The sequence below is a fragment of the Dipodomys merriami genome, unplaced genomic scaffold, assembly GCF_024711535.1.
Source record: "Dipodomys merriami isolate MVZ:Mamm:240054 unplaced genomic scaffold, mDipMer1.0.p SCAF_699, whole genome shotgun sequence".
Lineage (NCBI taxonomy): Eukaryota > Metazoa > Chordata > Mammalia > Rodentia > Heteromyidae > Dipodomys > Dipodomys merriami.
In genome coordinates, this window is record NW_027206289.1 from 430300 (window position 1) to 458063 (window position 27764).

General features: G+C 51.8%; 1 protein-coding gene across 1 annotated transcript; it reads right to left on the reverse strand.

Annotated features, from left to right (window-relative positions):
* Positions 1 to 1830: 1830 nt before the first annotated feature.
* On the reverse strand, positions 1831 to 27534 carry Itga5 (integrin subunit alpha 5). Its single transcript, XM_070006156.1, has 30 exons — positions 27250 to 27534; positions 20229 to 20359; positions 18428 to 18540; positions 18200 to 18320; positions 18035 to 18096; positions 17894 to 17939; positions 17527 to 17652; positions 17046 to 17090; positions 16861 to 16904; positions 14318 to 14374; positions 14046 to 14098; positions 13534 to 13742; positions 13077 to 13268; positions 12238 to 12283; positions 11961 to 12062; positions 11740 to 11795; positions 11451 to 11602; positions 10808 to 10945; positions 10604 to 10671; positions 9889 to 10039; positions 9704 to 9796; positions 8990 to 9069; positions 8781 to 8861; positions 8590 to 8695; positions 8156 to 8308; positions 5901 to 5981; positions 5669 to 5782; positions 4691 to 4792; positions 4193 to 4315; positions 1831 to 2925 (listed from the first exon to the last, which is right to left on the reverse strand). Exons 1-30 carry the CDS (start codon positions 27480 to 27482, stop codon positions 2842 to 2844), a joined length of 3162 nt encoding a protein of 1053 aa, XP_069862257.1. The 5' UTR covers positions 27483 to 27534; the 3' UTR covers positions 1831 to 2841.
* Between the last annotated feature and the right edge of the window lie 230 nt (positions 27535 to 27764).

The window sequence follows — 27764 nt, forward strand, 5'->3', positions numbered from 1 at the left end:
CGCCTGTAATCATAGCTATTCAGGGGGCTGAGATCTAAGGACCACAGTTCAAAGCCAGCCAGAGTAGGAAAGTATATGAAATTCTGATTTCCAATTAGCCATCAGAAAATTGGAAGTGGGGCTGTGGCTCAAAGTGATGGAGCACTAGCCCTGAGCACAAAAGTTTAGAGATAGCACCCAGGCCCTGAGTTCAAGACCCACAAATGATGAAAAAAAAATACGCTCCCCCCCCCAAAAAAAAAAACACTAAGTCAAATAAAAACAAGAGACTTCCTTCCTTGAGGATTTTGGGTGCCAGACCATGACTACCATCCATGGAATTGGTTTCATTAAGACTGTTCCTCTGCTTAGTCCCTCTTCCTTTATGGCTTCTAGAAAGTCATTCTGGAGGTATAGAATCCTAAATTCCAGACTGGAGTGTGGTCCAAATGGTCTAGCTGGAGGAATAGTTTGACATGATGTAGCCACTTCTTGGCAGGAGCCTGAGTCCACAAGAATAGCCCTGCTGATGGGGGAAGACAGAGGTGGGCTTCATACCCTCCTTCTCTAAATTTCCATAATTTGTGGCTATCCTGCCCTCTGGTGGCGAAATTTCCATATAGCCTGACATGTACACATTCTTCTTCCTTTCTGCCTCTCTGGATAGGCCTTGAGTAGAAAAGAGGACTGTGGGGGCCTCTCTCATGATGAATGGCTTTATTTTCCAAGATCTGGGGCCTGTGACTGATCCAAAGCCCATGTTGATTAAGAACCAGATCTATCATTGTCAGATAAGGCTGAATTTGACTTTGCTCTGCCACACAGTGTGACCTTGGGCAGGCATATTATATAATCTCTGGGCCTCAGTTTCTCCTTGTGAAGATAGTCAAGAGTGGCTCACGCCTGTAATCCTAGCTACTCAGGAGGCTGAGATCTGAGGATCGCGGTTCAAAGCTAGCCCGGGCAGGAGAGACCGTGAGACTCCTATCTCCAATAAACCACCAGAAAACCGGAAGTGGCGCTGTAGCTCAAGTGGTAGAGCGCTTGCCTTGAGCTGAAGAGCTGAGGGACAGCGCCCAGGCCCAGAGTTCAAGCCCCACGACCGACAAAAAAAAAAAAAAAAAAAAAAGAGTACCTAATTCATGGGATTGAGAGAAATCAAATCAAATGGAATCAAATATATATATATATATATATATATATATATATATATATATATATATATATATATACTATCCAGCTGGGCGCCGGTGGCTCAGCCCGGGCAGGAAAGTCAGTGAGACTCTTATCTCCAATAAACCACTAGGAAGCCGGAAGTGGTGCTGTAGCTCAAGCAGTAGAACACTCCCCTTGAGCTGAAGAGCGCAGGGACAGCGCCCAACCAGCCCAAAACAAACAAACAAACAAACAAAAAAAACAAATAAACTATCCAACACCTCTCCTTGCACCATGTACAATGGCAATGATGACATTATGAAAACCTAACTAGATTTCTTCCAATTTAGTTCCATGGCTTTTTCTCCCTTTATTTAGTTTGGTTTAAGAGAAGGCCAGGTGAATCTCTGCATCTTCCCTCACCTTCAACTTTGTATGCTTCCATTATCCTTAAACCTTTCTTCCCTAGGGGTGTCAAGGACCAGATCTGGTGGGGGGCTGATGAAGGAAAAAGGTGAGCCCTTCCCTCTCCCTTTCCATTCTTAGTCAGTTAACAGAGGTTCCTGGGGAGTCATTCTCCTGGCTCCCCATAGAGAAAAGCCATGAGGCAGACATCTCTTTCTGGCCAAGCCATCTGGTTTCAGGATGAGTTTGGAAGGAGTGGGGTGGGATGATACAGGTTCTCTGGTCAGTAGGGACATTGGGTCAGGTTTATTGCACTTGCAACAGAGTTTAAATAAGTCCAGGGTGTCTGGAGCCCAGGGGAGGGGAAGGGAGGGTTGGGCAAGGAGTGGGGGAGGGGCAGCATCAGTGCAGCTGGTGGACAGAATCTAAGTCTTGCAGGCCTGAGGCTCCCCTTTCTCCAGAGACTGAGGGGGGCCTGAGTCTGGCCAGGCTGAGGTTCCAGATCTGTTGCCATCATGGCCTCTTCAGGGTCCTAGGCAATTCCTGACTATTCGTAAGTCAGGGATAAATAGGGCCTCTAGGCCCAGGTCTGGAGCAGACCCAAATACAGTCCTGGATCTGCCCAGATTAGGTTATCAACATCTGAGGCTGGGCTTTAGATCAACTCCAGATCCCAGACTGGATCCAGCTCCATGTGAGTTCTGACTCCTCTAGAGCTGGGTCTGGGCCAGCACTGACCCTTGACCTTCATTTGGGATCTGTCCTGAGGCGGTCCATCCATGGTTAGTGTTCCTTGTTAGTCCCCCAGGGTGGGGGCTGTTGGAGCTGCCAGGCCAGGTCTCACTCCTCAAGTCCCAGATTCTTAGCTGGAGGGGGGGGGGTTCCTTTGGATCTCTGGTGAGGAGTGATGACCCATCTTTGCAGGCTGGAGCTGGACAGGAAGTCCTGGTGGCACGGCTGGCCCGAAGAACCACAAATAGATTCCCTAGCTATGATTCCAAGTTGTTTTCAGGAAACTCTGAAATGCAAAGGCTGCAGAAAGGCTGAGGCTTCTGTCCCTGGATCTGAGTTCCCCCATCTGTGGGAGAGCATGTGTAAACGAGGGTCCTTCACAGTGCACAGGGGGAGGGTCAGCCCCAGTTTCTCTCCTGGCCCCTGGCTCTGGCCCTTCAAGTATGTCTCTAGGCCAGGGAGAGGTCCCTGGCCCTCAGCACCTTCAGGAAGTGCCCAATCCCCTCTCTGTGAACAGATGGAGAGCAGGGGACCGGCTCTTCAGGATTGGGAGTCTGGGATCAGGAGGACTCAGGCATCAGAGGTGGCTGGAGGCTTGAGCTGAGCTTTTTCCATGGCTGTGCCGTATGGGAGGGAACGCTTGAAGAAGCCAAGCTGATGAAACAGAAAGAAGGGAGCAGTTAAGTACCAGCACGACTCTGATTCCAAGAGAAAATTAGGATTCCTCGGTCTTCCTAATCAGAATTCAGACTACAAGACTTCCCCACGATGTCCAGTGGGTACAGGAGAGTGATAATCAAAGGTGATTTAGGGACCTTTTATCCTTGAATCAGTATCTTAAAAAATGATCCCAGTTAGCTGGGGCCCTGGTGGCTTGTGCCTATAATTCTAGCTAGTCAAGAGGCTGAGATCTGAGGACAGAGTTTGAAACCTGCCCAGGCAGGAAAGCCTGTGAGACTCCTATCCCCAATTAACCACCAAAAAGCTGGAAGTGGAGGTGTAGCTCAAGTGGTAGAGAGCCAGCCCTGAATGAAAAATGAAAAAGCTCAAGGACAAAGCCCAGACTGAGTTTAAACACCAGGACTGGCGCACGCGCGCGCGCACACACACACACACACACACACACACACAAGCCAGACTGAGTTTAAACACCAGGACTGGCGCACGCACGCGCACACACACACACACACACACACACACACACACAAGCCCAGACTGAGTTTAAACACCAGGATTGGCGCACGCACGCACGCACGCACACACACACACACACACACACACACACACACACGCCAGACTGAGTTTAAACACCAGGACTGGCGCACGCACGCACACACGCACGCGTGCGCGCGTGCGCACACACACACACACACAAGCCCAGACTGAGTTTAAACACCAGGACTGGCGCACGCACGCACGCACACACACACACACACACACACACACACACACACACACACACACACACACACACACACACACACACACACACACACACACAGTCCCCCAGTTAACTAGGAAGGGCAAAGAAGTCCCATGGAGTCAAACCTTCAACTCAAATATGGAGTCTGTCTGCCTAGCAGTGGCTGCTTCTTAAAGATTCCATACCACTCTTAGGAGATGATTGACTAGAGATGGCTGCCATGGACTTTTAGAGGAAGTGACAGGAGAAATAGCCTTGTATTTGCCATCTGTGGGCTACAGTGGTTTTGCCAAATGGACAAGAAGACTCTTTCTAAGCTAGGAGTTGTAGATGGAAGAAAGGGTCCTCGGGAAGGGTCAGGCCTGGACTCAGGTAGGCAGGATGGAGGTGAGAACATACTCCCGCAAAACAGCTGGAGGTAGATACTTGGGATTACGCTGGGTTGAGGGCAAAACCTGCAGGCAGGGGGGGCCAAGTGTAGGGCAGGATGTGGCTAACCTTATAAAGAATGTAGATGAGCAGACCAAGAAGCAGAAGTCCAAAAAGGATGGCTAGGATGATAATCCACAGCGGGACGCCATTGCTGCCCTCTGCTTTGCTCCACTGCACGGCCGTGGCCACCTGGGGGGAGCAAGCCCAGTGAAGTCGCTGAGAACCCACAGATTTTCCTCGCTCATACTTGGCCTCCGTTACTTGAAGGCATCAGCGCTTTGAGTGTGCAACAATATTGTCTCTCACTTTTGGGCCTTCCTGTTATTTCCTTTCCTCAGTATCTTCCTTTCATGAGTGGCTAGCCTGGTTAGTTCCCTCAGCCTACACATCACATCTTCCAGGAAGCCATCCCTGATCCCGTAAGACAGGTGTTTCTACAACTCACTAGCTTGGCCACTCACACAGTAGATGACACGGTCATTCCTTACATGGTCATTCCCAGTCCTAGTTCCAGGGCTCTGAGCCTGGCTTCTGTGAACTAGACCTTTGGTCCTCTGGCCTCACCTGAAGTCTCTTTTGAGGCAGCTGCTGAGGCAGGATCCGGTAGGGCATTTTCATGGCTTCGTACACAGCCTCGCACTGAAGGCTAAGTGGCTGGTGTTCCCGCTGTGGGTGGGAAAGAGGGGTCAGGGGTCAGGGCAGCCTTTTTTGGGATCTAGAAGACAAAGAGCTTCCCCATGGTCTAGGGCTCAGGCTGTGATCTTTCCTTATATTGGACTCACTCTCTCTTGATGTTTCTTTTGTCTTTATTTTGTGCCACCTGGGTCTTGAATTTAGAACCTGGGCTCTATCCTTGAACGTTTTTGCTCAAGGCTGGTGCTCTACTACTTGAGCCATAGCTCTATTTTTGGATTTTTTTCACAGGGGGGGAGAGACAAGGGAGTAGAGGGAGTTGTGATTTGATTAATTGGAAATAATAGTTTCAAGGACTTTCCTGCCTGAGCTGGCTTTGAACTGTGATCCTTAGACCTCAGCCTCCTGAGTAGCTAGGATTACAGGTGTGAGCCACCAGCGCCCAGCTGAACTGTTTCTTATCTCATATATGTAAAACTGAGAAATTGAAACTAAATAATGTATAATTGAAACTAAATAATTGAAACTAAATAATGTATAATCAGATGACATGTTCAATAAAATAAAATTTCTTTTTGAATCATTCATATGGGTCAACACCCAGATCCAAGCTTGGACCATAATGTATGCTTGATTAAATGGCTCTTTACTATTCCTGCATCTGCTTACTTGGTCTCTCTTCTGGCTCTTCATTCTCTGAATTGGCCAGGAGGAAGAGGTTACCCCTACTATGGCCACAAGGTGGCGCTAAGGACAGACTTTCTGATCTAGATCTGGGGACAAGGGAATTGCAGTGTCCTGTCCATTGGCCAAAGGAAAGCTGCTTAGGACAGTAGAGAAAAGGCTGGTCTGGTCTGGGCAGGCTCAGGGATCCGGGTCAGGGTCAGGGCTGAGGCGAGGCTCCCTCACCTGCAGAATGGTCTTGGCCCAGATTCGGAAATGTAGCTGCAGAGTTCGGCTTTCTTGTCGGTGTAATGGCCCAAGTTCACAGCGTAGCCTTAAACACTCAGCTTCTGGGCATTTCTGGAAAGAAAAGGCTTGAACTTGGAATTCTGCCCCCTTTTTGTGGGGGGGAATAGTTCTGAGAGCCCAAGTAGGTACTCCACGTGTAGGTCCTGACCCAATTCTCAGAACGACTTACCAGGACCTTTGCCCCAGAGGTGGCGACGCTGCGGCTTGGGGCTTCTCGTTTCTGCAGGTGTGAGGGGCCCTCGGGGTCCAGCTGGAAGAGGATGAGACCCTTGGATACCTTTCCCAACTCATTACAGCATCGAAAATAGCCCACAGCTGTTTAACCTCTGCCTCTGTGTGTGTGTGCGCACACGTGTGTGCGGGGGGGGGGGGGAGTGTGTAGGTACTGGGGGCTTGAACTCAGGGTCTGGGCACTGACCCTTAGCTTTTTTGCTCCAGGCTGGTGTTCTACCACTTGTGCCAATGGCTCTATTTCCAGCTTTTTTGAGAGCTAACTGGAGATGAGTCTCATGGACTTGCCTGCCTGTGAAAATGGCTGGCTTTGAACCACAATCTTCAGAGCGGTTAGGATTACAGGTGTGAGCTGCAAGCATCCAGCTATTTATCTGCCTTTGTATCAGTCCACTCCACTGACCACTTCCCATGTGTAAGGCACCAAGGGAGCTCAGCACTGAAATCTGGAAACAGATGGAACTCTGGTTTTCATGAAGACATGAGCCTTTTTCTTTGCCTTGGCTGTTCTCTTTGTATGAATGTCCTTCTGTAGCTTATAGGTAGCTTCATCCTTGTCTTTTAGGCCTCAGAATTTTCCTTCCTTCCTTCCTTCCTTTTTCTATTAGAACTTAGGGCCTGGGCACTATCCACTGAGCTTTTTTTTTTTTTTTTTGTCAGTCATGGGGCTTGAACTCTGGCTTGGGCACTGTCCCTGTGCTCTTCAGCTCAGGGTGAGCGCTCTACTACTAGAGCCACAGCGTCACTTCCGGTTTTCTAGTGGTTTATTGGAGATAAGAGCCTCACGGACTTTCCTGCCCAGGCTGGCTTTGAACCATGATCCTCAGATCTCAGCCTCCTGAGTAGCTAGGCATGAGCCACTGGCTGGGCTTGTCCATTGAGCTTTTGCCCTTAAGGCTAGCGCTCTACCACTTTGAGTACAACTTCCAGTTTTCTGGTGGTTCATTAGAGATAAGGAGTTTCATGGACTTTTCCTGCCTGGGCTGGCTTTGAACAACAATCCTCAGATCTCAGCCTCTTGAGTAGCTAGGATTACAAATATGAGTCACTAGCACCTGGAGATTATGTGTGTGTGTGTGTGTGTGTGCGCGCGCGCGCGTGTGCGCACACACACATGCGTATTTGGTGCCAGTTGTGGGGCTTGAATTCAGGACTTGGTTGCTGTCCCTGGACTTTTGCGCTACTCTGTCACTTGAGCCACAGCACCACTTCTGGCTTTTTGAGTAGTTGATTGGAGGTAAGAGTCTCACAATCTTTTTTTTTGCCCAGGTTAGCTTCAAACCATGATCCTCAGATCTCAGCCTTCTGAGTAGGTAGGATTATAGATATGAGACATTGTCATCCAGCTCTGGTGTCAGTTCTTGGGTGTGAGCCAGGGTCTGGAACTCTGGCTCTGTTTTTCCACTCATAGCTGTTCTTCTACTACTTGAGCCACATCTCACTTCTGGCTTTTTTTTCCTGGCTAATTGGAAATTAGTCTCTTGGGTTTGTCTGCTCCTGTAGGCTTCAAACCTTGACCTTTAGATCTCAGCCTCCTGGGTAACTAGAATTATAAGTATGAGCCAGCAGGACCAAAACTCTCTACATCCCACCTCCCACCCCCAATGGAATTTGATCTCAGGGCTAGATACTTAGCAGGCAGGCACTTTACCACTTGAGCCATGACTCTAGCCCCAGGCCTCAGTTTAACTACTGTTTCTTCATGAGGATTTTCCTGATTACATAACTGAAGGTCTCCGGTCTCCCCAACAGCGTATCAGTTCTGTGTTTTCATAACTTTTCAATACCTGTAATTTTTCTCTTTTTAGTTTTTGTTGTCTATCAGCCTCCACTAGAACAAAAACTCCAGGATGGGGGACTTGATCGGTTTTGTTTGGTGTGGGTTTCTTTTCCTGTGTCTAATGGTGTCCCAACATTCATTACACCAAATGCTGCTTTTGTGTAACTCCAAAACAAAGGCACGGGCCCGAAGGACAGATCTGGATAAAGCTTCCAGGAGGAAGTGGTTCAGATCAAAGCCCTGGATGAACACCAGGAAATAGGGAAGGTTGCTTCAGGCAGAAAGAAATGCAATGGACAAAGTTGCTTTTCCCTCCCAGGCCTCTGAAACCTCTGAACCTTCTGACTCTTCCCCTCTCACCCACTTCTCCCAGGCCCTCAGGTCTGGTCCTCTGAGCATATCAAAGCCCTCACCTCCAGGCCCTGTGGGTTGATGAGGTGGCTGGCTGTACAGTTGCTGAGTCCCGTCACCCTGGTAACATAGAGGAGCTGCTGGCCTTCCAGAGCATGGGGACAGCTGAGCTCCAACACACCCTGGCTGATGGAGCTGGGGCCCAGGTTGATGAGCTGAGGAGAAGAAGGTGGAGTGCTGATCCACTGAGATTCTGGGCACCCCACCCCACCATACCCTGGCCACATGGCTTCCCCTTTTTCCAACCCACTCAGCTGGCCTGTCCCTCATCGGGCTGTCTCTCTTGGACATTTTCTTCGGGTCACTCACCCAGCTCTCCTCTTCTCCATCCTCCCTCTGATCCCGTTAGCTCCTCCTTTTCTGTCACTCATTCCCACTAGCTCCTCCTTCTCTTTCTGTCACTCATTCCGGCCCCTCCCCTCTGCTTCCGCCTTACCTCATAGACGTGGTGGACAGCAGGGCCCACATCCTCTTCCTTCTGAGGCTGGTCTCGAGGATGCCAGTCGGTGACCGGGAAGAGCACAGCCTCAGGCTTGGAGACACTGAGGAGGAGAGTGGTTGAGAGAGGGGCAGAAGAAACCCCCTATCCTGGAAAGAGCCCCCCCCCCCATTCTACTGGGCACTGACCCGTTAAGAGAGACCTGGGCTTGAGCTTCCACAGAGAGCAGGAAGGAAACCATATTGCTTTGCGAATTGTTGAGATTCTTACTGTGGGATGGAGGAAGACTGAGGTGGCATCCGGAGCTCTCCACACTTGTTATCGGGCTTGGCCACCTGCCCCACCCACCTGCCCCGCCCTCCCTTCTGCCCCCAGCCCAGCCCTCCCCTCACTCTACCTGAGGATCTGGAAGTCAAACTGAATGGTTTTCTTTGTGTCCCGGAGATGAGGGACAGTGAACCGAAGTCCACCCCAGAGCTACAGGTCAGAAAGGGGCTGTTAGACTGGGCATGTGCCTTGCTTCAATTCCAGCCCTCTCTCCTATGCTGTGGCCAACTCTGGACTCCCGGGACTCTGTGCCGGGGTCCTCTCTCCCTCCAGATTTCTCCTCCTCATCTTTTTTTTGTTCTGGTCCTAGGGCTGGGGCCTGACCTCAGGGCCTAGAAGCTGTCCCTGAGCTTCTTTCACACAAGGCTAGTGCTCTACCACTCGAGCCACAGCTCTAGTTCTGGTTTATTTTTGGTAGCTTTTTGGTAGTGGAGATAAGAGTCTCAAAAACTTTCCTGCCTGGGCTGGCTTTTTTTTTTTTTTTTTGCCAGTCCTAGGGCTTGAACTCAGGGCCTGGGTCATGTCCCTGAGCTTCTTTTGCTCACGGTTAGCACTCTACCATTTGAATCACAGTGCCACTTCTGGCTTTTTCTGTTTCTGCCATTACTGTACTGAAGAATCGAACACAGGACTTCATGCATGCTAGGCAAGCACTCTACGGCTAAGCCACATGCCCAGCCTCCTGGGCTGGCTTTGACTAGTGATCCTCAGATCTCAGCCTCTCGAGGAGCTAGGAGCCACAAATGCTCATTTTCAGCCCCCTCCTCTTCCACCCGAGACTTACGCTGGCCCCTGCCTTCATGGGGTTGCCCAGGTCGCACACCAGCAGACGGCTCTGGTTCACGGCGGAGTAGTCACAGCTGAGGCTGGAGAAGTTCTGGAGGTGTGTGGGCAAAGGTCAGGCTTGGGTGTCCCCTCTGGAGAGATATCCCCTCAACCCCACTGTGGAGAGAGTCCCCTCTCTCTCACCCCTGGGTGTCTGATGAGTCCTGAGTACTCAGCCTCTGGAGGGGCCGTGACCCGAAGCTCAGCCTCGTAAGCACCGCCCTCGCCCATGTTCTGGGCGTGGAAAGTCAGGTTCACTGCGTTCTTGTCACCCAGATACACAGGTTTCTGTTCCCTGGAGGGGACACACAGGATAAGGATGCTGGGGAACGAATGGTCCAAGGAGGACAATGGGGAATATGAATAGTACAGAAGAGACAGCACTGAGTTCCAACTCTGTCTGGGCACGAGCCTAGCTGCTTTATGCAGACTATTGTATTTGATCCTTCTATCAAGACAGAGAAAGAAATGTGGCCAGGCGATGGTGGCTCACATCTATAATCCTAGCCACTCAGGAGCGGAGATCTGGGGATCTTGGTTCAAAGCCAGCCTGGGCAGGAAAGTCCATGAGACACTTATCTCCAATAAACTACTCAGAAAGAGCTGGAAGTGGCACTGTGGCTCAAGTGGCAGAGTGCTAGCCTTGAGCACAAAGAAGCTCAGGGACAATGCTCAGGCCCTGAGTTCAAGCCTTGGCACCAGCCCAAAGAAAAGAAATGTCCTTACTCCTAATGTAGAAAGACACAGAAGTCAGAGAAATTTCAGAGACTTCCCAAGGTCACACAACTAGTACGTCCCGACTAATATCTGGGTGCCAGGGGTACCCTGAAGCTCCCAGCTCACGGCTAGCACCACTTACCCATATACCTGCAGCTGCAGGTCAGGCACACAAATGTTGTCTTCTCCGCAGTCCAGCAAAATCTGAGCCTGGGGAGCAGGGCAATCTTGAGAGGGGAGTTTCCACCACGCCTGGGCTGCAGGCCCTTCCTTCCTTTCCACAGCCCTGCCCCCAGGTGTCCAGGGCTCAGTCCTCCCAGGGCTCCTCTTTCTACCCCATCCTCACCTTGTCTTCTATCCGATTCTTACTCTGGTAATGCAGAACTGGCTGGAGGCCATGGCTGTCCAGGGGAGCTTGGGGGTCCAAGGAGAAGTTGAGGGCGATGTGAATCGGGGAGAGCTTGTCTCGGAATTCTGACTCATTCTAGAAATCAGGGGAGAAACTTCATAAGGCCAGGGCACTCTGGGGGGACTCGGTGGCCCCTCTCTTTCAGTTTTGCATCTCCTTTTTGCAATTCTTTTTTTTTTTTTTTTTATTGCAGTCGTGGGGCCTGAACTCTGGGCCTGGGCGCTGTCCCTCAGCTCTTCAGCTCAAGGCCAGCACTCTACCACTTGAGCCACAGTGCCACTTCTGTTTTTTTTTTCTTTTTGCTTATGTGGTGCTGAGGAATTGAACCCAGGGCCTCATGCATGCAAGGCAAACGCTCTACCACTGAGCCACCTTCCCAGCCCTCCTTTTTGCAATTCTTAACAACCTCATTTCTTCAGAAGCCCTGGCAGCCTGGCTCCCAGTCCTCGTGACCGAAGAGCCTCCTTTCCTCGGCCTCACAGGACCAGAGAGCCTTCCGATCTCATTCCCTTCAGGAAAAGTCTTAGTTCTGTGTGGGCCACCTGCCCTGGCCAGTCCATCCCTGTCCTCAGGGCCATACCCTGAGGTAGATCTTCATCTCTCTGCAGTCCTCCCGAGCCCCATTCTGGATGAGCAAGGTCTGAGTTAAGGTTGCCTGTCTGGAGGCCATAAACAGTGCCCGCCGTATCCCTTTTTGCTTCTGCCAGTCCAGTTGGAGTTCTACCGTGAAGCCTGTAGTCAGAGACACACATAGAAGGCAGGATAATTGGCCTCTCCTTCCTACTCTATTCAAGGAGAGAGAAGGTATCCCCATCCACAACCCCTCCCTGCTGTCCCAGGGCCTGAGAGATCCAGGTTGTTTCCCTTACCAATGGAGTTGGGGACGTGTTTTCCAGAAGCATTGAGACAGAAGCTGAGATTGATGCTGGAGAAAGACCAACAAATGCAGTTGGACCAGTACCCTGTCTTTTACCTTCTTCCCAGATAGACCTCCATCTAGGACACCCCCATCCATCCCTCTCTAAAAGCAGACATAGATGGGCCCCTGCTCCCAGGCCCTGATCTCTACAAGTCTTCTGGCTCTGCTCACCAGGATACAGGGTTCCCCTCCAGGCTGCAGCTGCGCTCTTCTGGGTTGAACATGGCAGGGAAAATGGTGAGGGAAGCGCTGGCAGACACAATGGGGCGGCCCCTGGCAAACATGGATGTGGGATAAATAGAATTAGGACTCTGAGAGGCTGGGCACAGGGGTCTGATGTTGCAGACCCAGAATGACAGTTTCCTCTACATTCATTTTCCCAATCTTAGCTCTAAGGAGAAACTCCCATTTCTCCCAGGCTGTCTCAGTACCCGCTTTGAGTTCATACCTGTATACTACAGCCTTGTCCACTCCAAAGGACCCCACAATCAGATCTGCAGAAGGCAAGAAACCACCCCTTACAGCAAGCCCAAATCAAGATGTACCCTTCCTAACCTCCCCAACCCACCTTTGAGTTTCATTGCTCAAGGAGGCTGAAGTGAAGGGACTACGCCATCTGGTGGCAACGTCCTAGAATTGCACCCAGTAGCTTAGGATGGGTAATTCTATTTCTTTCCTTTTTTTTTTCTAAGTGCTCAAAATTTTAGTTCTTCCAAAATACCGTGAAAATTAACCCAAAACAGACACATATGTACAGGTGCATATGTACACAATTTTACTTTTGAATAAGAAACTATAAAAATAGCTGGGTGCCAGTGACTTATGCTTGCAAATCCTGGCTACTCAGGAGGCTGGTATTCTGAGGATCCTCAAAGCGAGCCTGGGCACAAAACATCTATGAGACCCTAACCTCCAACTAATCACCAAAAATCTGAAGTGGAGCTATGGTTCATGTGGTAGAGTGCTAGCCTTGGGAAAACAAAACAAAACAAAAAAAGTTCAGGGACAGTGCCCAGGCCTGGAGTTTAAGCCCCAGGACTGGCATGTGTGTGTATGATGGTAATGACTGAAGGTGTGGCTCAAGTGGTAGAGCATCTGCCTAGAAAGAATGAGTAGGAGAGAGGCTCTGAGTTAAAATCCCAGTACTATAAAACTGGTTTCCACAAAGGAAAATAATAGTAATTTTAAATGGCTGGTTATAGTTGGTTCTCTAGGCTTATTTATTGACATATTTTACAGTGTGAGACCAGGGCATTCCAAAGGGAAGGGGCCTAGGGCCCAACTCACCAGGATATCCGTTGCCATCCAAGTCTCTACCTCCTCGAAGGGCAAAGCCAAAGAAGTCTGGGGTGTGGCCGGCTGCCCACAGGGGCTGAAGAACTTGGGAAGGCTTTGAGCCCAGCCCTCTTGGGCCCCCAGAAAATATGAACACTACTCCTTGCTGGGTCTCCCCACCAAAGGGAGCCCCGATGGCTACATCTGCAAGATATACAACACACATCGGTCAGGAAGCCGGGAATTGGGGTGGGTGGTGGGGAGGCGTGGGGATCTAAATCTCTTCCACTAGACCCCAGGACTTGGAACTCCTGTATTCTTATCTCTTCAAATCTCCAGCATCCTTCTTGGAAAAGCAGGGGAGCCTGTGTATCTTAACAGATAGAACTCACTCCGAAATCCCTCCTAATTTGCCCCCCACCCTCACCCTTCCCCATCACCCTCAGCTTCCAGAGCTCACATTGCTTACCATTATAGCCGTCCTGGTCCAGGTCCCCCAGGGGGGTCAAGGAGCTGCCAAATCGACCAAACTCATCGTGACCAGTGAGGGTGAGGGTGGGTGCAGGCTGAATGCCAGCTGGGTGCTGCAGGTAGATGTAGACCCTGCCCACCTCCTGGTGGCGCCCGTCAGGTGTGCGCTCCATGAGCAAAGGAGCCCCCACCAGCAGGTCATCCAGTCTGGGGAGGGGGCGGGGAGAAGGGCAGACCCAAGCATTCTCATATTCTGTCTTGTTACTCTCCACAGGCATCCTGCCCCCCCCCCCCACCGCCCCCGTGGTCCCTCCCACACCGATCAGAAGACCCAAGGCCTCCGATTTAGCTCCCAGCAATCTCTTTGTCCCTAAGCAAGGGGAAGGCAAGCATGAGTGAGAATCCAGAGCCAAAGGCTCTGGAGAAACACTGCTGGCATCTTGTCCCAAGCTCCCTCTTCTTTCTTGGATCTGGAAAGGCCATCATGGTGGCTCCTTTCCCACTACTCACCCGTCCCCGTTGATGTCAGTGGCAGCCACGGCATAGCCAAAGTAGGAGGCCATCTGGGAGGCGGGGGAAAGGGGAAGAGGGACCAACACTGTCTCAGAACAAGGCAGAGTCAACAGTTAGGATCAAGAGGGAGCTGTAAGGCAGTTCAGAGGCTGTAAGGAGGCTGGGAAGTGTGCCATCATCGCGTCAGGGCTGGGACTTAGTTGGCAGAGAGCCAAGCTGGGGTGTGTGTTGTGTGTGTGTGTGTGTGTGTGTGTGGTGGAGGTCCTTACCTGTTCCCCTGAGAAGTTGTAGAGTGATCGGATGTCTGAGCCATTAAGGATGGTGACCTGGGGATGAGGAGAGAAGCCTATTGGTCCAAGTGTTGCAAGGGTGAAGGATAAGGGGGACACCTGGAGGTGGGGACACCTGGAGGTGGGAATACCTCCCTCAGAGACAAACTCCCAACTCCCTCCTGAGTTCCGTCCTCCCATTCCCCTCTCTCCTGGTTCCACCAGCTGCCTGCTTATCCACTTTCCTCCAAATTACTTATCTACTACACAGATTTCACAATGTCTGTTTGTCTCCCATCTCTGCACTACCAGAATGGAAGATCAGTTGGGGTAGAAGCTCGGTTTTGTCCTTTGGAACATAAATGGAGCTTAGTAACTAGTAGCCACTCAATAATTATGACTGAATGCACACTGGTAGATGTGTGTGTGTGTGTGTGTGTGTGTGTGTGTGTGTGTGTGTGTGTGTGTGTGTGTGTGTGTGTGTGTGTGTGTGTGTGTGTGTGTGTGTGTGTATGCCAGTACTGGGGCACTCACTTGTGTTTCTTTTGCTCAAGGCTGGCATTCTACCACTTGAGTCACACACTTACTTCTGGCTTTTTATGGTTAATTGGAGATAAGTATCTCAAGGCTGGCTGCAAATCTCAATCCTTCTGAGGAGCCTCTCAAGGTGCTAGGATTACTGGAGTGAACCACCAAGGCCCAGCCACATGCAGGAGTCTTAAACTCAAAACCTAAGTCATGGCTGGGAAGGTGGCTTAGTGATAGAGTGCTTGCCTAGCATGTAAAAAGCCCTGGGTTTGATTCCTCAGTACCACATAAACAGAAAAAGCTGGAAGTTGAAGTGGTAGAGTGCTAGCCTTGAGCAAAAGAAGCTCAGGGCCAGGTGCTGGTGGCTCACACCTGTAATTCTAGCTGCTCAGGAGGCTGAGCTCTGAGGATTGTAGTTCAAAGCCAGCCTGGGCAGGAAAGTCCATGAGACTCTCATCTCCAATAAACCACTCAGAAAACTGAAAGTGCACTGTGGTTCAAGTGGTAGAGCACTAGCCTTGAGCTGAAGAGTGCAGGGACAGCACTCAGGCTCAGAGTTCCAGCCCCAGGATTGGCAAAACAAAACAAAAACTCAAAAAACAAAAAACACCAAAGTCATCCCTCATCCTCCAGTCCCCTCTGAGCCACAAACACTTCTGTCTTCTCTACGTTCTCCCTTTAGCCGCCTTTCTAAGGCCCTTGGACCCTGGCTCCTTCCCACAGTAATTGCTGTAACTGACTCTGCTGCAAGTCCCTCAAGAACTGCCCAGAACTGCTTTGGGCTCCCCTGTCTGGCCTGCGCCCCACCCCTACCCTTACCCCAGGCGCTGGCCCATGAATAAGACTGACTAATTGCCTTTGAGTGTATCTGGGATGGTAACCTCTGGCCTGACACTTCTATGATTCCCTGGAGTCACCGCCCAGTCTCTGCCCATCTATGTTACTGTCCTTCTTCTCAATCCCAATCAGCCTGAGAGATTTTCCTCCATTCTGTCCCTGTCCAGGGCACCCTCTCACTTCATCTCTGCGCAGAGAAAAGCCTTCCCTGACCCCAGCTTCCGCCCCCCCCCAAAAAAAAAAACAGTTCTGCCATCCCTTTGGTCATTTTTCAAAACTTGTCATAGGGTACACAGAACGCTCACTTTGAAGTAACCTAGCTCTGGCTTTAAATCTTACTGGGTAATCTTTTTTGTTTTGTTTATGCCAGTCCTAGGGTTTGAACTCAGGGCCTGGGCATTGTCCAAAAGCTATTTTGCTTAAGGATAACCACTTGAGCCACAGCTCTACTTTCAGCTTTTTGGTGTTTAATGGGACATAAGAGCCTCACAGACTTTCCTGCCTGGGCTGGCTTCAAACGGTGATCCTCAGCTCTCAGCCTCCTGAGCAGTTAGGATGACGGGTGTGAGCCACCGGCGCCCAGTTTACTGGCTGATCTTAAACAAACGGGCCAGTTTGTCTCAGGTGCAAATGTGAAATGACAATATCTCTCTTCCATGGACTCAGAGATAGACAGATGATGCCTGGGGTGCAGTGTCTTATCTCACATACTTGGTTACCTTACTTCCCGAGATAAAGGGAAAATGTCTTCATCTCACCTATTCCCTTGCCTTCATAAGTATTCATTAAAGGGCCATGTACAGCACTGTTATCTGTACACGCCCTTGTCATAGCCTAATTATAACAGCTGCCTGTTGTACTCAGCTGAACAATTCACCAAGTACTTTCAGATGGACTATCTTATTTCACCCTTTCCAGTCCCTCTGGTGAGGTCAGAACTATTATTATCCCATTATATAGAGGAGAATACAGCATAGAGAGGTTAAGCAGGAGACAGGGTAGGAAGAAATAACAGTAACGTATCCAGCAAAAGCACCAGAACTTGAACCCAGGTCTGACTCCAGAGTCTGTATCTCATCTAGATTGTGAGGTGCCCCCCCTCACCAGCCACAAATGGCTCTTTGTGTAGCCCAGAAGGAGAGAGGGGAGGCAGGAGGGGAGGTTGGGCTGGATCTTACGTAGCCATAGGTAAGGTTCCCTTTGGGTACACCAGCAACGAAGTCTGCAGGGAGAAGAGACACAGTCATGAGATCAGGCTGAGCCAGGCAAAGCAGCAGAAGCCGGGAGTGTTTGCGTGCTGCTTGTGGTCCCCAGGTCCTGGATCTCTACCCCTCCCTCCCCTGGTCCAAATGTGGACACTCACCTTCTGTGTCGTCACCACTGAATTCACCCACAGCCACAGCATAGCCTGGGGAGACAGAGGGAGTGGATATTGGCATTCCTGCCTCAGAGAGTCTCTTCCTTGCTCTGCCCTGCCCCCAATCCATCCCCTTCGTACGCATTCTGCACAGGACAAGTATGGCAACAGGGCCAGGTGCTGGTGGCTCACGCCTGTAATCCTAGCTGCTAGAAAGCTGAGATCTGAGGATCGAGGTTCAAAGTCAGCCCAACCAGAAATGTCTGTGAAACTCATACCTCCAATCAGCCACACACACACACACACACACACAAAAACCCCTCAGAAATGGAGCTATGCAGAGTGTCAGCCTTGAGTGATAAAGCTACAAGTTCGCTAGCGCCCAGGCCCCGGGTTCAAGCCCCAGTACGAGATGCAAGCAAGGTTGTGAGTAGGGACCCTTGATTTCTCCCACCGCCCCTCCCCCCACGCCCCATGTGCCACTCACCCAGGTAGCTGTCATCGTACACAGAACTGGCCTGGCGGGTCTGCAGCTGCCCCTGAACCAGGTTGATGAGGTACTCGGGGTAATAAGACTCAGCGATCTGCTCCTGAGTGGCGGACAGGATCTGGCCTGGGGAGGGGGCGCAGAGGGGATGGGTGGGGGGGCTCTGGGGACTGGCTGGGGAGGGTTTCAGAAGCACTGCTCAGGGAAAGGAAGCGTGTGGAGGGCGATGAGCCTGGCAGAAGGCCGAGGAGAACTGGGAGGGGAGGGACGAAGATGGCAGAAGCAGAAAGGACTGGTGAGTTCAGGCCGGGAGTGGTGGAGGGAGGTTGGTGTCAGGGACTCCCAGAAGGATGGAAGAAGGACTTACCTTGCCAGAAATAGCTGCCCGGTCCACCCAGAACCACACGGCCCGTCTGCAGGGTGGGGGTAGAAGGTGAGTCCCTCCATATTTCATCCTGGACCCCATGTGTCTAGGCCCCCTGCCCTCTTCCCCGCTTCGCCCTCTCACCTTGGTGAACTCGGCACTGAAGCCGCCTTGGCAGTAACCCTGCCCTGCCACCCAGCTGAAATCTGTGTGGGAGAGGATGGTGAGCGGGAGGAGAGGCGGGGGGGGGGGGGGGGGGGGAGGGAGGAGGGGGGGGATGAGAGCCCTCCCTCCCATCATGGTACTTACCTGAGCGGCAAGGCGAGTACTCAAGGACTCGGGTGAAGTTGTCTGTGGAGAGGTAGCAGGTGCCCACGGGGTCTCTCAGCGGCTCCTTCTCTGTGCGCCAACTGTACAGTGGAGCACATGCCTGGGAGGCCCAGGAGGAGGGGGCTTCAGGCTTCCTCCCACAAGAGCCCTGCAGGCCTGCCTCCATCCCCAAGCCCCTGAATCACTAAATCCTTCTAGGACCCTCACCAAGATGGAGGAGCCATGGGCTCGAACTGTGGCTCCAAACCACTGCAAGGACTTATACTCCAAAGGCTCCTCTTCTTCCGTGCTGGACAGCGAGGACTCCAGGACCCGGGAGCCTTAGGGAGGTAAGAAGGAGGGGGTGGTGGGGGTGTCACATTGGGCAGCCTGGAGGTGTCCAGCACTTCCAGGTCCTGAACCTTTGTGATTTAGACAAGGAGAGGATCTTCAGTTGAGACTCATTACACACACACACACACACACACACACACACACACACACACACATACACACACACACGCACGCACGCACGCACGCACACACACGCACACAAGCATATTGTCTCTCCCTGGCTTCCTCTGCTGCCTCACCCAAGGGGACAAAAATAGTTGCAGTAGGCAGGCGCATGGGGGAACAGAGGTTGCTTCCCAAGAGGGCTATTTCTGTTTACCTGGGCCTGCGACTCCAAACTCTTCCTTTCTTCTTCCTTTGCTTTCCCTCCCTCCCTTCATTTTTGGTAGTACTGAGCTTTGGGCTTGCTAAACAGGTGTTCTACCACTTGAACCATGACTCAACCTTCCCCCTACCATTTCTCCTTTCCTCTTCTTTCCTTCTTTGTTTAAATTTCAGGTTTTTTTTTTTTCATTAGTATACATTATTACACAAGGGATACAATGCATCCCAATCAAACTCCCTCTCCTTTACCCTTCTCCCTACTTCTTAAAATTCCAACTGATTTCCTTCTATTTTCCTCCTCCCCCTCCTCATCCTTCTCCTCCTTCCTCTCTCTCTCTCTCTTCTGTCTGTCTGTCTGTCTCTCTCGGTCTGTTGTAGGACTTGAACTCAGGGCCTAGGCGCTATCCCTGAGCATTTTTGCTCAAAGCTAGAGCTCTATCACTTTGAGCCACAGCTCCACTTTCAGTCTTGGGGGTGTTAATTGGAGATAAGAGTATTGCTGACTTTCCTGCCTTGGCTGGCTTTGAACCATGATCCTCAGATCTCAACCTTCTGAGTAGCTAGCATTATGGGCAGGAACTATGGGCTGTTTTGATGATTCTTATCTCCATAACCTCCATCTTTTGATGCCTTCCTCTTCCTGTCTCCTCACCCTAGTCTTATCTCTGGAGACAGACTGCACCAGTCCATCTCCTGTCTCATCATTTATTAGCGATGAAGAGACCTTAGACAAGTGACTAAATCTTCGCTTCCTCACTTGTAAGAGGGGGAATAATAATATCTCCTCCAGCTGTTGGAAGGATTAAAGGCGCTGATGTCTGTGAGGAGCTCACCACAGGGCTCAGGCGCACAGCAAGTGCTCAGAGTGTGAGCTGTCACTCTCCATCTGGGAACTGTGTTCCCAGAGGGCAGCAGCGAATCAGCTTTCAGTCTTGAAGCGCAGGATGCGGCACAGAGCCTGGGGTGAAGTCACTTAGTCAGTGCCTTGTTAAAGGAACCGATTCTTCTCTGAGACTCTCCCTGCTTTTGTCTATGTTACAGCCCTGGCCTCCCTGCGTTGTGGGTGATTCAGTGGAAATGAGAGCCACATGTTTCTGAATCACGCCCGCCCTCTTTGGGCTGGGCCTCAGAGTGAGTGCCATGAGGAACCTACGGCTCTGAGAACTGCTGCTGGAAGGGAACGTGGCGGTTGTGCATGCGTGTCTGTGCGCATGCGTGTGTATATGTGTGTGTGCGTGTGCATGCGTGTGTTAGAGGGCTTGGGCAGCCACACTTGTGGCTCTGGGTCCTACCCTCCCCCCCACTACTGTCACACCCACCCTCAGGCCCTCCCTGAATCCCACCAGCCTACCTTTACTGTCAAATTCTATGGGGGTGCACTGTGCAGGCCTGGTGCCCCAGGGACAGGCATAGACAGCACCCCCCTGCAGCACTCCTGGCTGGCTGGTGTTAGACTTGGGGGCCCCCACCAGCACGCTTACCCTGTGGAAGAGAGAAAAGAGAGGTTAACTTACTTACTGGGGGGGAGAGGGACTTCCTAGCTCTTGGTCAGGACCCAGGCCTCTAGGCCAGGACTGTGTGTGTGTGTGTGTGTGTGTGTGTGTGTGTAGGGGGGTAGGTGCCCCATGGGTTGTATTTATATCTCAAAAGATGCCGCAGATGCCAGAGGCACAGGCTGGAGTCAGGCATGTGCTGCTGTCACTAACCCAACCCCTTTCCTCCTCCCGCCACGCTCTCCTCTCCAACAACTCCCGTGAACAGACAGAAGGAAGCAGAGCCAATTCCTGGAGTGCTGGAGGGCTCTGGCCTCAGTTTCTCACCATCTCTGTGGATACCTGTTTTGGTTAGATGCACAGCCCAGCTTGGAATATTGCTCAGTGGTAGAGTATCAACATGTGCAAGGCCCTGGCTAGATTCCCCAGAACCAGAAATAAAAGAACACATACACTCCCACACACTCACACTCAAATGCGATGTGTGGCCTCCTCTGATTGGACAATTTAGATACACTGCCCCTCTGTAGCTTCTGGGTTCTTGTACCTACCCTGTACCCTTACCTCCCAAGCCAAAACCCTTTTCCCTGGGCTGAGACCCAGGCATCCAAGGGCCTACTGCTGAGCCCTTGGGGCGTGTAGGAGGAAAATGTGAGTCTTGGAAATCAGGCAGCTGTAGTGCAGAAAGGAGCTGCAAACAGTGAACACAGCCTGTTTCCCTGGGCCTGCCCGACCTTGGGGCTCCAAAGTGAACCTCACCTACTTGGTTTTGTTATAAGGCTTTGAACCCCTTCAATCCCGGCTCTAGAAGACCCAATTCAAATCTTACTCTTCTGCTTCTTCATCCTGAACAAATGGATCAGTTAGTTCTCCCCAGAGAAGTTTGCCTCTGATGGGATCCCATGTCCTGGGTAGTCATAGCTGAGGCCGCCTTCCTGCCTTCAATGTAGCCTCTACCATCCTTGTGTTCCTTGCTTCCAAGGCCTCTACACAGCCTTCAAGCTTTGGCTTTTTCCTTCAGGCTCTCCTGTGAGGACTCCATCTGGCAGCCTGGGCAATTTGCCCTGGCCATTGGACTAGTGTCCCTGCCAGCCTTGGCCTCTGTTCTCTTGTGTCTGCCTCTGGCATTGCTTCTTAATTTGTCCCTCGCTGTCCTCACGACCGCTTACTCTCTTGGTTCAGGTTTACGGGTTCTCTACTCAGATCTTAGGTTTTTCTACCTCTGTTAGTTTCTGTCCCCTTCCAGCTTGCAACCTGCCCACTCCACTATCCCTTTCCTGGCCCAAAGGAAACTTCCTCAGTCTTTTCTCTTGCTCCCTAGGAAAGAAGCACAAGTGGGAGATGCTAGTAGCTGGCACGGCAGCTAAGAGTGTCTTCCAAGAGGACTAGGTGTAAGGCCTGGTACTGGTGGGCTCACGTCTGTAATATTAGCAACTCAGGTGGCTGAAATGTGAGGATTGTGGTTCAAAGCCAGCCTGGGCAGGAAAGTCCTTGCCTATGAGACTCTTTATCTCTGATCAGCCACTAATAAAAAGCCAGAACTGTGGCTCAGAGTGGTAGAGGGTAGAAGAACTTGAGCGAAAGAATTCAGGGACAGTGCCCAAGCCCCATGACCAACACACACACACACACAAAGGACCAAGTATATGAATGGGGACGCCTGGGATCTAGAGGGATGGGGAGGGGGATGGGAATCAGAGAGGACAGCCCCAAGGGCACTAAAGTGTGGTGTGTGGGCCAAAAGGTAGGAAATGGAGAAGGCTGAGAGGCAAAAAGGGAGGGTGCAGAAAGAGTTCCAGGAGTTCAGGGAGGGGGTGAGTGGAGAGGGGAGGGACTAGCTTCTGTTTCCCTGGGGACAGGAAATGTTTACAGCCTGTGGCTTCCTTTGGGTTTCCAACCTCTCACTTCTCCATTTGTCCTCACTCCCGCTGGGCCCCACCCCTTTCACTCATTCTGTTGGGGGTGGGAGCCAGTAAGAGATAAGAGCGGGCCACTCCAAACAGACTCCAAACTGACTTGAAACTGAGTGGGGACTGGCTCCACAGGGAGGCTAGAAACCTTGGGGTGTGGTTGCCCCAGGGCTGGGAGATGAGGGGTGCATCCAAGAACTACCTGCAGGCTCTAAAAATGCAGAAAGGGCCTTCAACCTCTACCGGGTGATGAGAACCCTGGTTCTGGCTCTAGCCCTAGGTCATTAGGACACAGTCCCATCCTTTCTTTCTCAAAGTCCCCTGGAGCACGGAGGTGAGACCCCGTGCCCTGTTCACACTTGTCATTTCTCAACATCCTCGGCTCTTTCGGAGAGCTGAGCCCAGAACCCCAGAGATGGCCTGGAGCAGAAAAGTGTTTAGCAGGATTGGGAGGTGACAGACAAGCCTCACAAAGTTTATGAAGGCCACAAACACAAGGGACAAGAGACACGTGGGACATATCTATTCCTGCTCCAAGAGAAGATTTAGGATAGCCCCATGCAGGCACAGGGCACAGATCCAGACCCTTCCACTACCCCCACCCCAACTTCACAAGGCTTATCCTGGGTATTCAGTCGCCCACCCATGCCTGTAGTCCCAATCAATCCAACACATCGGCACACCGCCCTCAGACCAAGTGAGATATTTGTGCATTTATTCTCCTAGTTCTGGCCGCCTAAATCCTGAGTCCTCCTAAGGGTTCAAGAAGGTAACAATGGAGGAGTTCTTGAGCTGTTTTCAGTACTTTAGAAAGCCTAAAGTATTTACTTGATAAGGCAGCCAGGGCTAATTAAAATGTCCCGTGCTTTTGCTTTAGGTTGGAAGGAAATCAACTCCTGTAGGGAACCTGGTTATCTCCTGCTGGTCAGAAGCTCTTAACTGGCAACTGGATAGTTTTGGTTCATCAAAAATGGGAAGGTAATTAATTACTCCATACTGAATGTGGTTTGGCAGACCAACTCTTCTGAAATAGAACCCAAGGAAGATATAATTGCCATAACTTATTGTTTTGAAGTCTCAGAGCTCTGCAATTCTAGAATTAGTCCCTGCCAACATGGACTACTACTATAGCTAAGAGATAAACTGCTGAGGCTGGGTGCCCATGGGTTACCTCTGTAGTCTAGCTATTCAGGAGGCCGATAGCTGAGGATTCCTGTTTGCAGCCAGCCCAGGCAGGAAACTTTGGGAGGCTCTATCTTCAATTAGTCACCAAAAAGCTAAAAATGGAGCCATGGCTCAAGTGGTAGATCATTAGCTGTGGAAAAAAACAACAACAACAAAACTAAACTAAAAGCAAGCTCAGGAACAGCACCCAGGCCCTGAGTTCAAATTCCAAGACTAGTATAAAAAAGGGAGAGAGAGAGAGAGAGAGAGAGAGAGAGAGAGAGAGAGAGAGAGAGAGAGAGAGAGAGAGAGAGCGAGAGAGCATCCACTGGATTTACAACTGATAGAGATACCTCTGAGAGGACACAGGCAGTGCGGATCACATGCCAGCTTAGCCCCACATTATCCTCCCGCCGTCCCTAAACTAGTCCTAAACTGTCTTCATTTGACAGGTGGGAAAACTAACTCTGTAAGAAGCTATTTAAAAACACGTCCAGGGTCACCCAAAATCTTTTCCCAAATAAAAGTCAGAAGCCAGGATTCCTGGATTCTAGACCAGCCCGCTGGTCTACTCACAGCCAATTGATCCTCCCCTCTCCCCTCAGCCAGGCAGGCTTTTGATTAACCACGTCTCCCGTTCAATACTCTGTTACTGTTTGACTCCTTTGGCCCCACAAAGTCGGGGTGGATAGCAGCAAGTGGACCAGGGCCCAGTCCTGCAGGTCCCACAGTGGTTTCTGCTTCTGGAACTCCCAGAACACGAACAAGGGAAGGAAAAGCTGCCTTCCTCCAGTTGTTGGTTGAGTGCTCAGGGAGGCCCAGCGATGAGACTGGCCCACCTTCCAAGCTTTCAAGTGTTCTGGGCCAAGTCACTTTCCCTCTTCAAGCCTTAAATTCTCTCCCTATAAAGTGATGGGTTGCACTTGAATGGTCCCTGAACTAACTTCTACTCTAAAATTTCCACGCTTGCACAGTTCAACACTAGGGGTTTTGTAACTATGGAGAAATCCACAGGAAAGTGCTAAAGGAATGTGAGGGACCATGATCACAAGCCCCATTATGGGCAGGATGAAAAATCCAATAAGTAATGGGGAATGGCTCAAAGAATGAGGTGGTGGCTGGGGAGGAAATAGCTAAAACCAGTATACAACCAACTGCATAAAACTCTTACGTCTCTCTTGTCCTAATTAGCCTCTGGAGACAGGTACCTTATATACATATATTAGTATCATCTCATTCAGTCTTTAGAGTACGTTAGGTGTTCATGGGAAGGCCAGGCTTCAGTAACTGTTTCCAGGTCCCAGTTCTTCTTTTTTTTTGCCAGTCACAAGGCTTGAACTCGGCCTGAGCATTTTTACTAAAATCTCTACCACTTTAAGCCACAGCACCACATCTGGTTTTCTAGTGGTTAACACAGAGGTAAGAGTTTCATGGACTTTCCTGCCCAGGGTGGCTTTGAATTGAGATCCTCAGATCTCAGGCTCCTGAGTAGCTAGGATTACAGGTGTCAGCCACCAGCAGCACCTGTCTCAGGTCACAGTTCTTTGGCTGGTAAGTGGTAAGGACTGGTGTCTTGCATTACCTGGCTTCAAGCTTCACTCCATCCTGCCGTGGAATCTCTATGGTGCTTCCCCTGTGTTCTCCAGGAGAAATGAAGGGGAGACAGGTACCCAGAGGCCCTCCCTCTCAGGTTGTGCTATTTCACTCTAAGGGAAGAATGAAAGGCACAGCTGGGCTGGGAGGGAGGTCCTGGGGGAAGAAGAATGTTGGGAGTGACACTCCTCCAGCCTTCTGCTGTAAGACAAGCGGAGAGGGAGGAATTTGAGCAGGACACCTGGGTTCTCTTGGGAGGGAAGGAAGATGAGTAGAGAGGAGGGAAGGGGAGTAAGAACACTGGGTTCTGTATTAGAAGTGAGCTTTAGGGGATCAAGCCAGGGGCCAGACGCCTAGGGAACCAAGAGTGTGTGAAAGTCCAGATGTTTTGGGGTATCCAAATTGGGAAATGATAGTGTTGTGTGGAGTGTGTGTGTGTGTGTGTGTGTGTGTGTGTGTGTGTGTGTGTGTGTAGAGGGGTGAGGGGGGAAGGTTAAAAGACAGACAACTGCTAGGAAGAGGAGAAGACCCCCCAACCCCCTCTTCTCTACTCCATTAGGGTTGTGGTAAGAAGTTTGAGGGGGCCTGGGGGAGGCCAGGCCTGGCAGAGGCTCCAGGCCAGGGTGATGCAATGGGGTTTGGGCAAGAGGCCAGGGGGGTGGGGTGGGGGTTGGGTGGGGACCTTGAAAAGCACAGACCCAACAGCTGGGGCCTAACCATCTTTCTTTTTTCTTTTCTCTAAGTCCCCCAGACAAAGGAGAGATCTGCCCCCTCCTCTCTACAACTAAATTAGATAAATTAACTCGTTTCCCCTGCTCCCAAATCAGAGATCAGGTAAGTGTTATCAGGTGTAAAATCCTGTTCCTGACAGAGGTCCCATCAAACCCAAAGACTGTGGGAGTGGGGTGCTGGTGGTGGGAAGCACAGGGGTGAAGGAGAAAAGACTACTACAGTCATTGTGAAGGCTCAGGACTCTGCTATCTGCCCTTCACCCCCCCACCCCAGAGTAGGGGCAAGTTACTTTTCTGCTCACCCACCCCCACCTTTAAACCAGCATCCTTGTTCCAGTGTGGCTTCGATTCTAACTCCAATCTCCCCCAAGTTTGTGGGCACCCCACTTTTATAGACATTCAGGGTTTAGGTGACCCAGAATCTTCCTTTGAGTCTTTCAGGGTCCTGGGGGACCTTGATTCTGACATTCTTGGGTTCACGGAGGTTGTATCTCCCGCTTAGTTTCCGACCCCAGCCCCAGAAGTGACGAGCTGGGTCTCAGTTCAGCGGCAGCCGACAAGCTACAGGAAATCAGCTTTTCTCTTCCTCCCCAGAGTTAGAGGAAGAGGGAAACCGCCCACCACCCCCTTCTCGCCCGCGCGCGCACACACACACACCCCTCCCGACACATCCGTGTACCCGCCCTCGGCTGAGCCCGACCCCCACCCCAACCCCAGAGCCCCCAGTCCCAAAGACCTGGGGTTCTCCACAAATTTTTGGACCCCCCCCTTCCGCCCGCCTTGTCCAAATGTATTGGAGGTGGAAGGCGGAGCAGGAGACTGAGGAGAAAGAGGAGGGGGCCGTCCTCCCCCTCCTTCCCAGGTCTTTTCCCGGCTGGGCTCGAGGGGGGAGGGGAGGATGAGGCTGGCCCCCATTTAACCTTCCTACCCCTTCAGTCTGTCTTCTCTCTCTTAACTACACGCACAGTCCACCCAGCCCGGATCCGTTTCCTCTCCGCACAATGGGCCCCCTGGATCCTGAGGCTCCCCAGTGGAACCCTCCTCACTAAACCCCTTCCCGGTCTCCACACCTCCCTCTGCGCCCCTCCAACTCCCCTCAGATCCCCTCCACCTGGGACCTCTCCAGATCTCAGCCGGAGACCCCCTCAGCTCTGTATTCATGCCCTCTCCCTCTCGGTTGGCCCTGAGACTCCTGCCCAGACTTCTGCAGCTTTTAGCTTCGTGTCCCCCCACCCCCGATCGGCTGAGACTGCAGGCCCCCGCCGCGCCGGGCCACCCCCCCTCGACCCCCAACTCTCGCATGGGCACCCCCCCCTCCAAACTCCAGCTCTAGTTCTTCCAAACTCCGCCCTGGTCCCTTCCAGACCCCAGGCGCGCGCCCCCCTTTCCTTCCTTAAGTCTTCTCCAGGCGGTCTCCCAACACGCACACGCACAACACACACGCACACACAGCCATCCCGCCGCCAACCCTCGCCACTCACCCGTCTGTGCCCGGCCGGTAAAACTCCACCGAGAAGCCGAAGAAGGAGCCCGGGGGCCCGGAGAGCACCGCAGGGGCCTCGGCCTCCAAGTTGAAGCCCCCGACCCTAGATAGGGGCGGCGGCAGCAGCAGCAACAGCAGCAGAGGCAGCAGCGGGGGCAGCGGGGGTCGGCGCCTGCTCCCCCAGCGCAGCTGCCCGGCGTGGAGAGGGGACCGAGGCGCCCTGCTCCCCATAGCGCCCGCTCTTCCCTGTCCTGGGGCCACCGACCCGGAGCCGCTTCCTAAACCTCCCAGAGGCGAATGACTCAACGCGGGGAGGAGTTTGCCAAACTCCCGGCTGAGCCCTCCCCCCGCCCGCCGAGAGGGCTGGCGGGGGGGCATTCCTGGGTCCCCGGAACGCCGATCGCGGGCGCCCCCCCGACCTCGAAAAGGTCCCGCACCTCTCCAACCCCCTTCTCCTCCTCTCCCACCTCTCCAGCCCCAGCCCCAGCTGGAGGCCGGTTGTCTGGCCTGGGT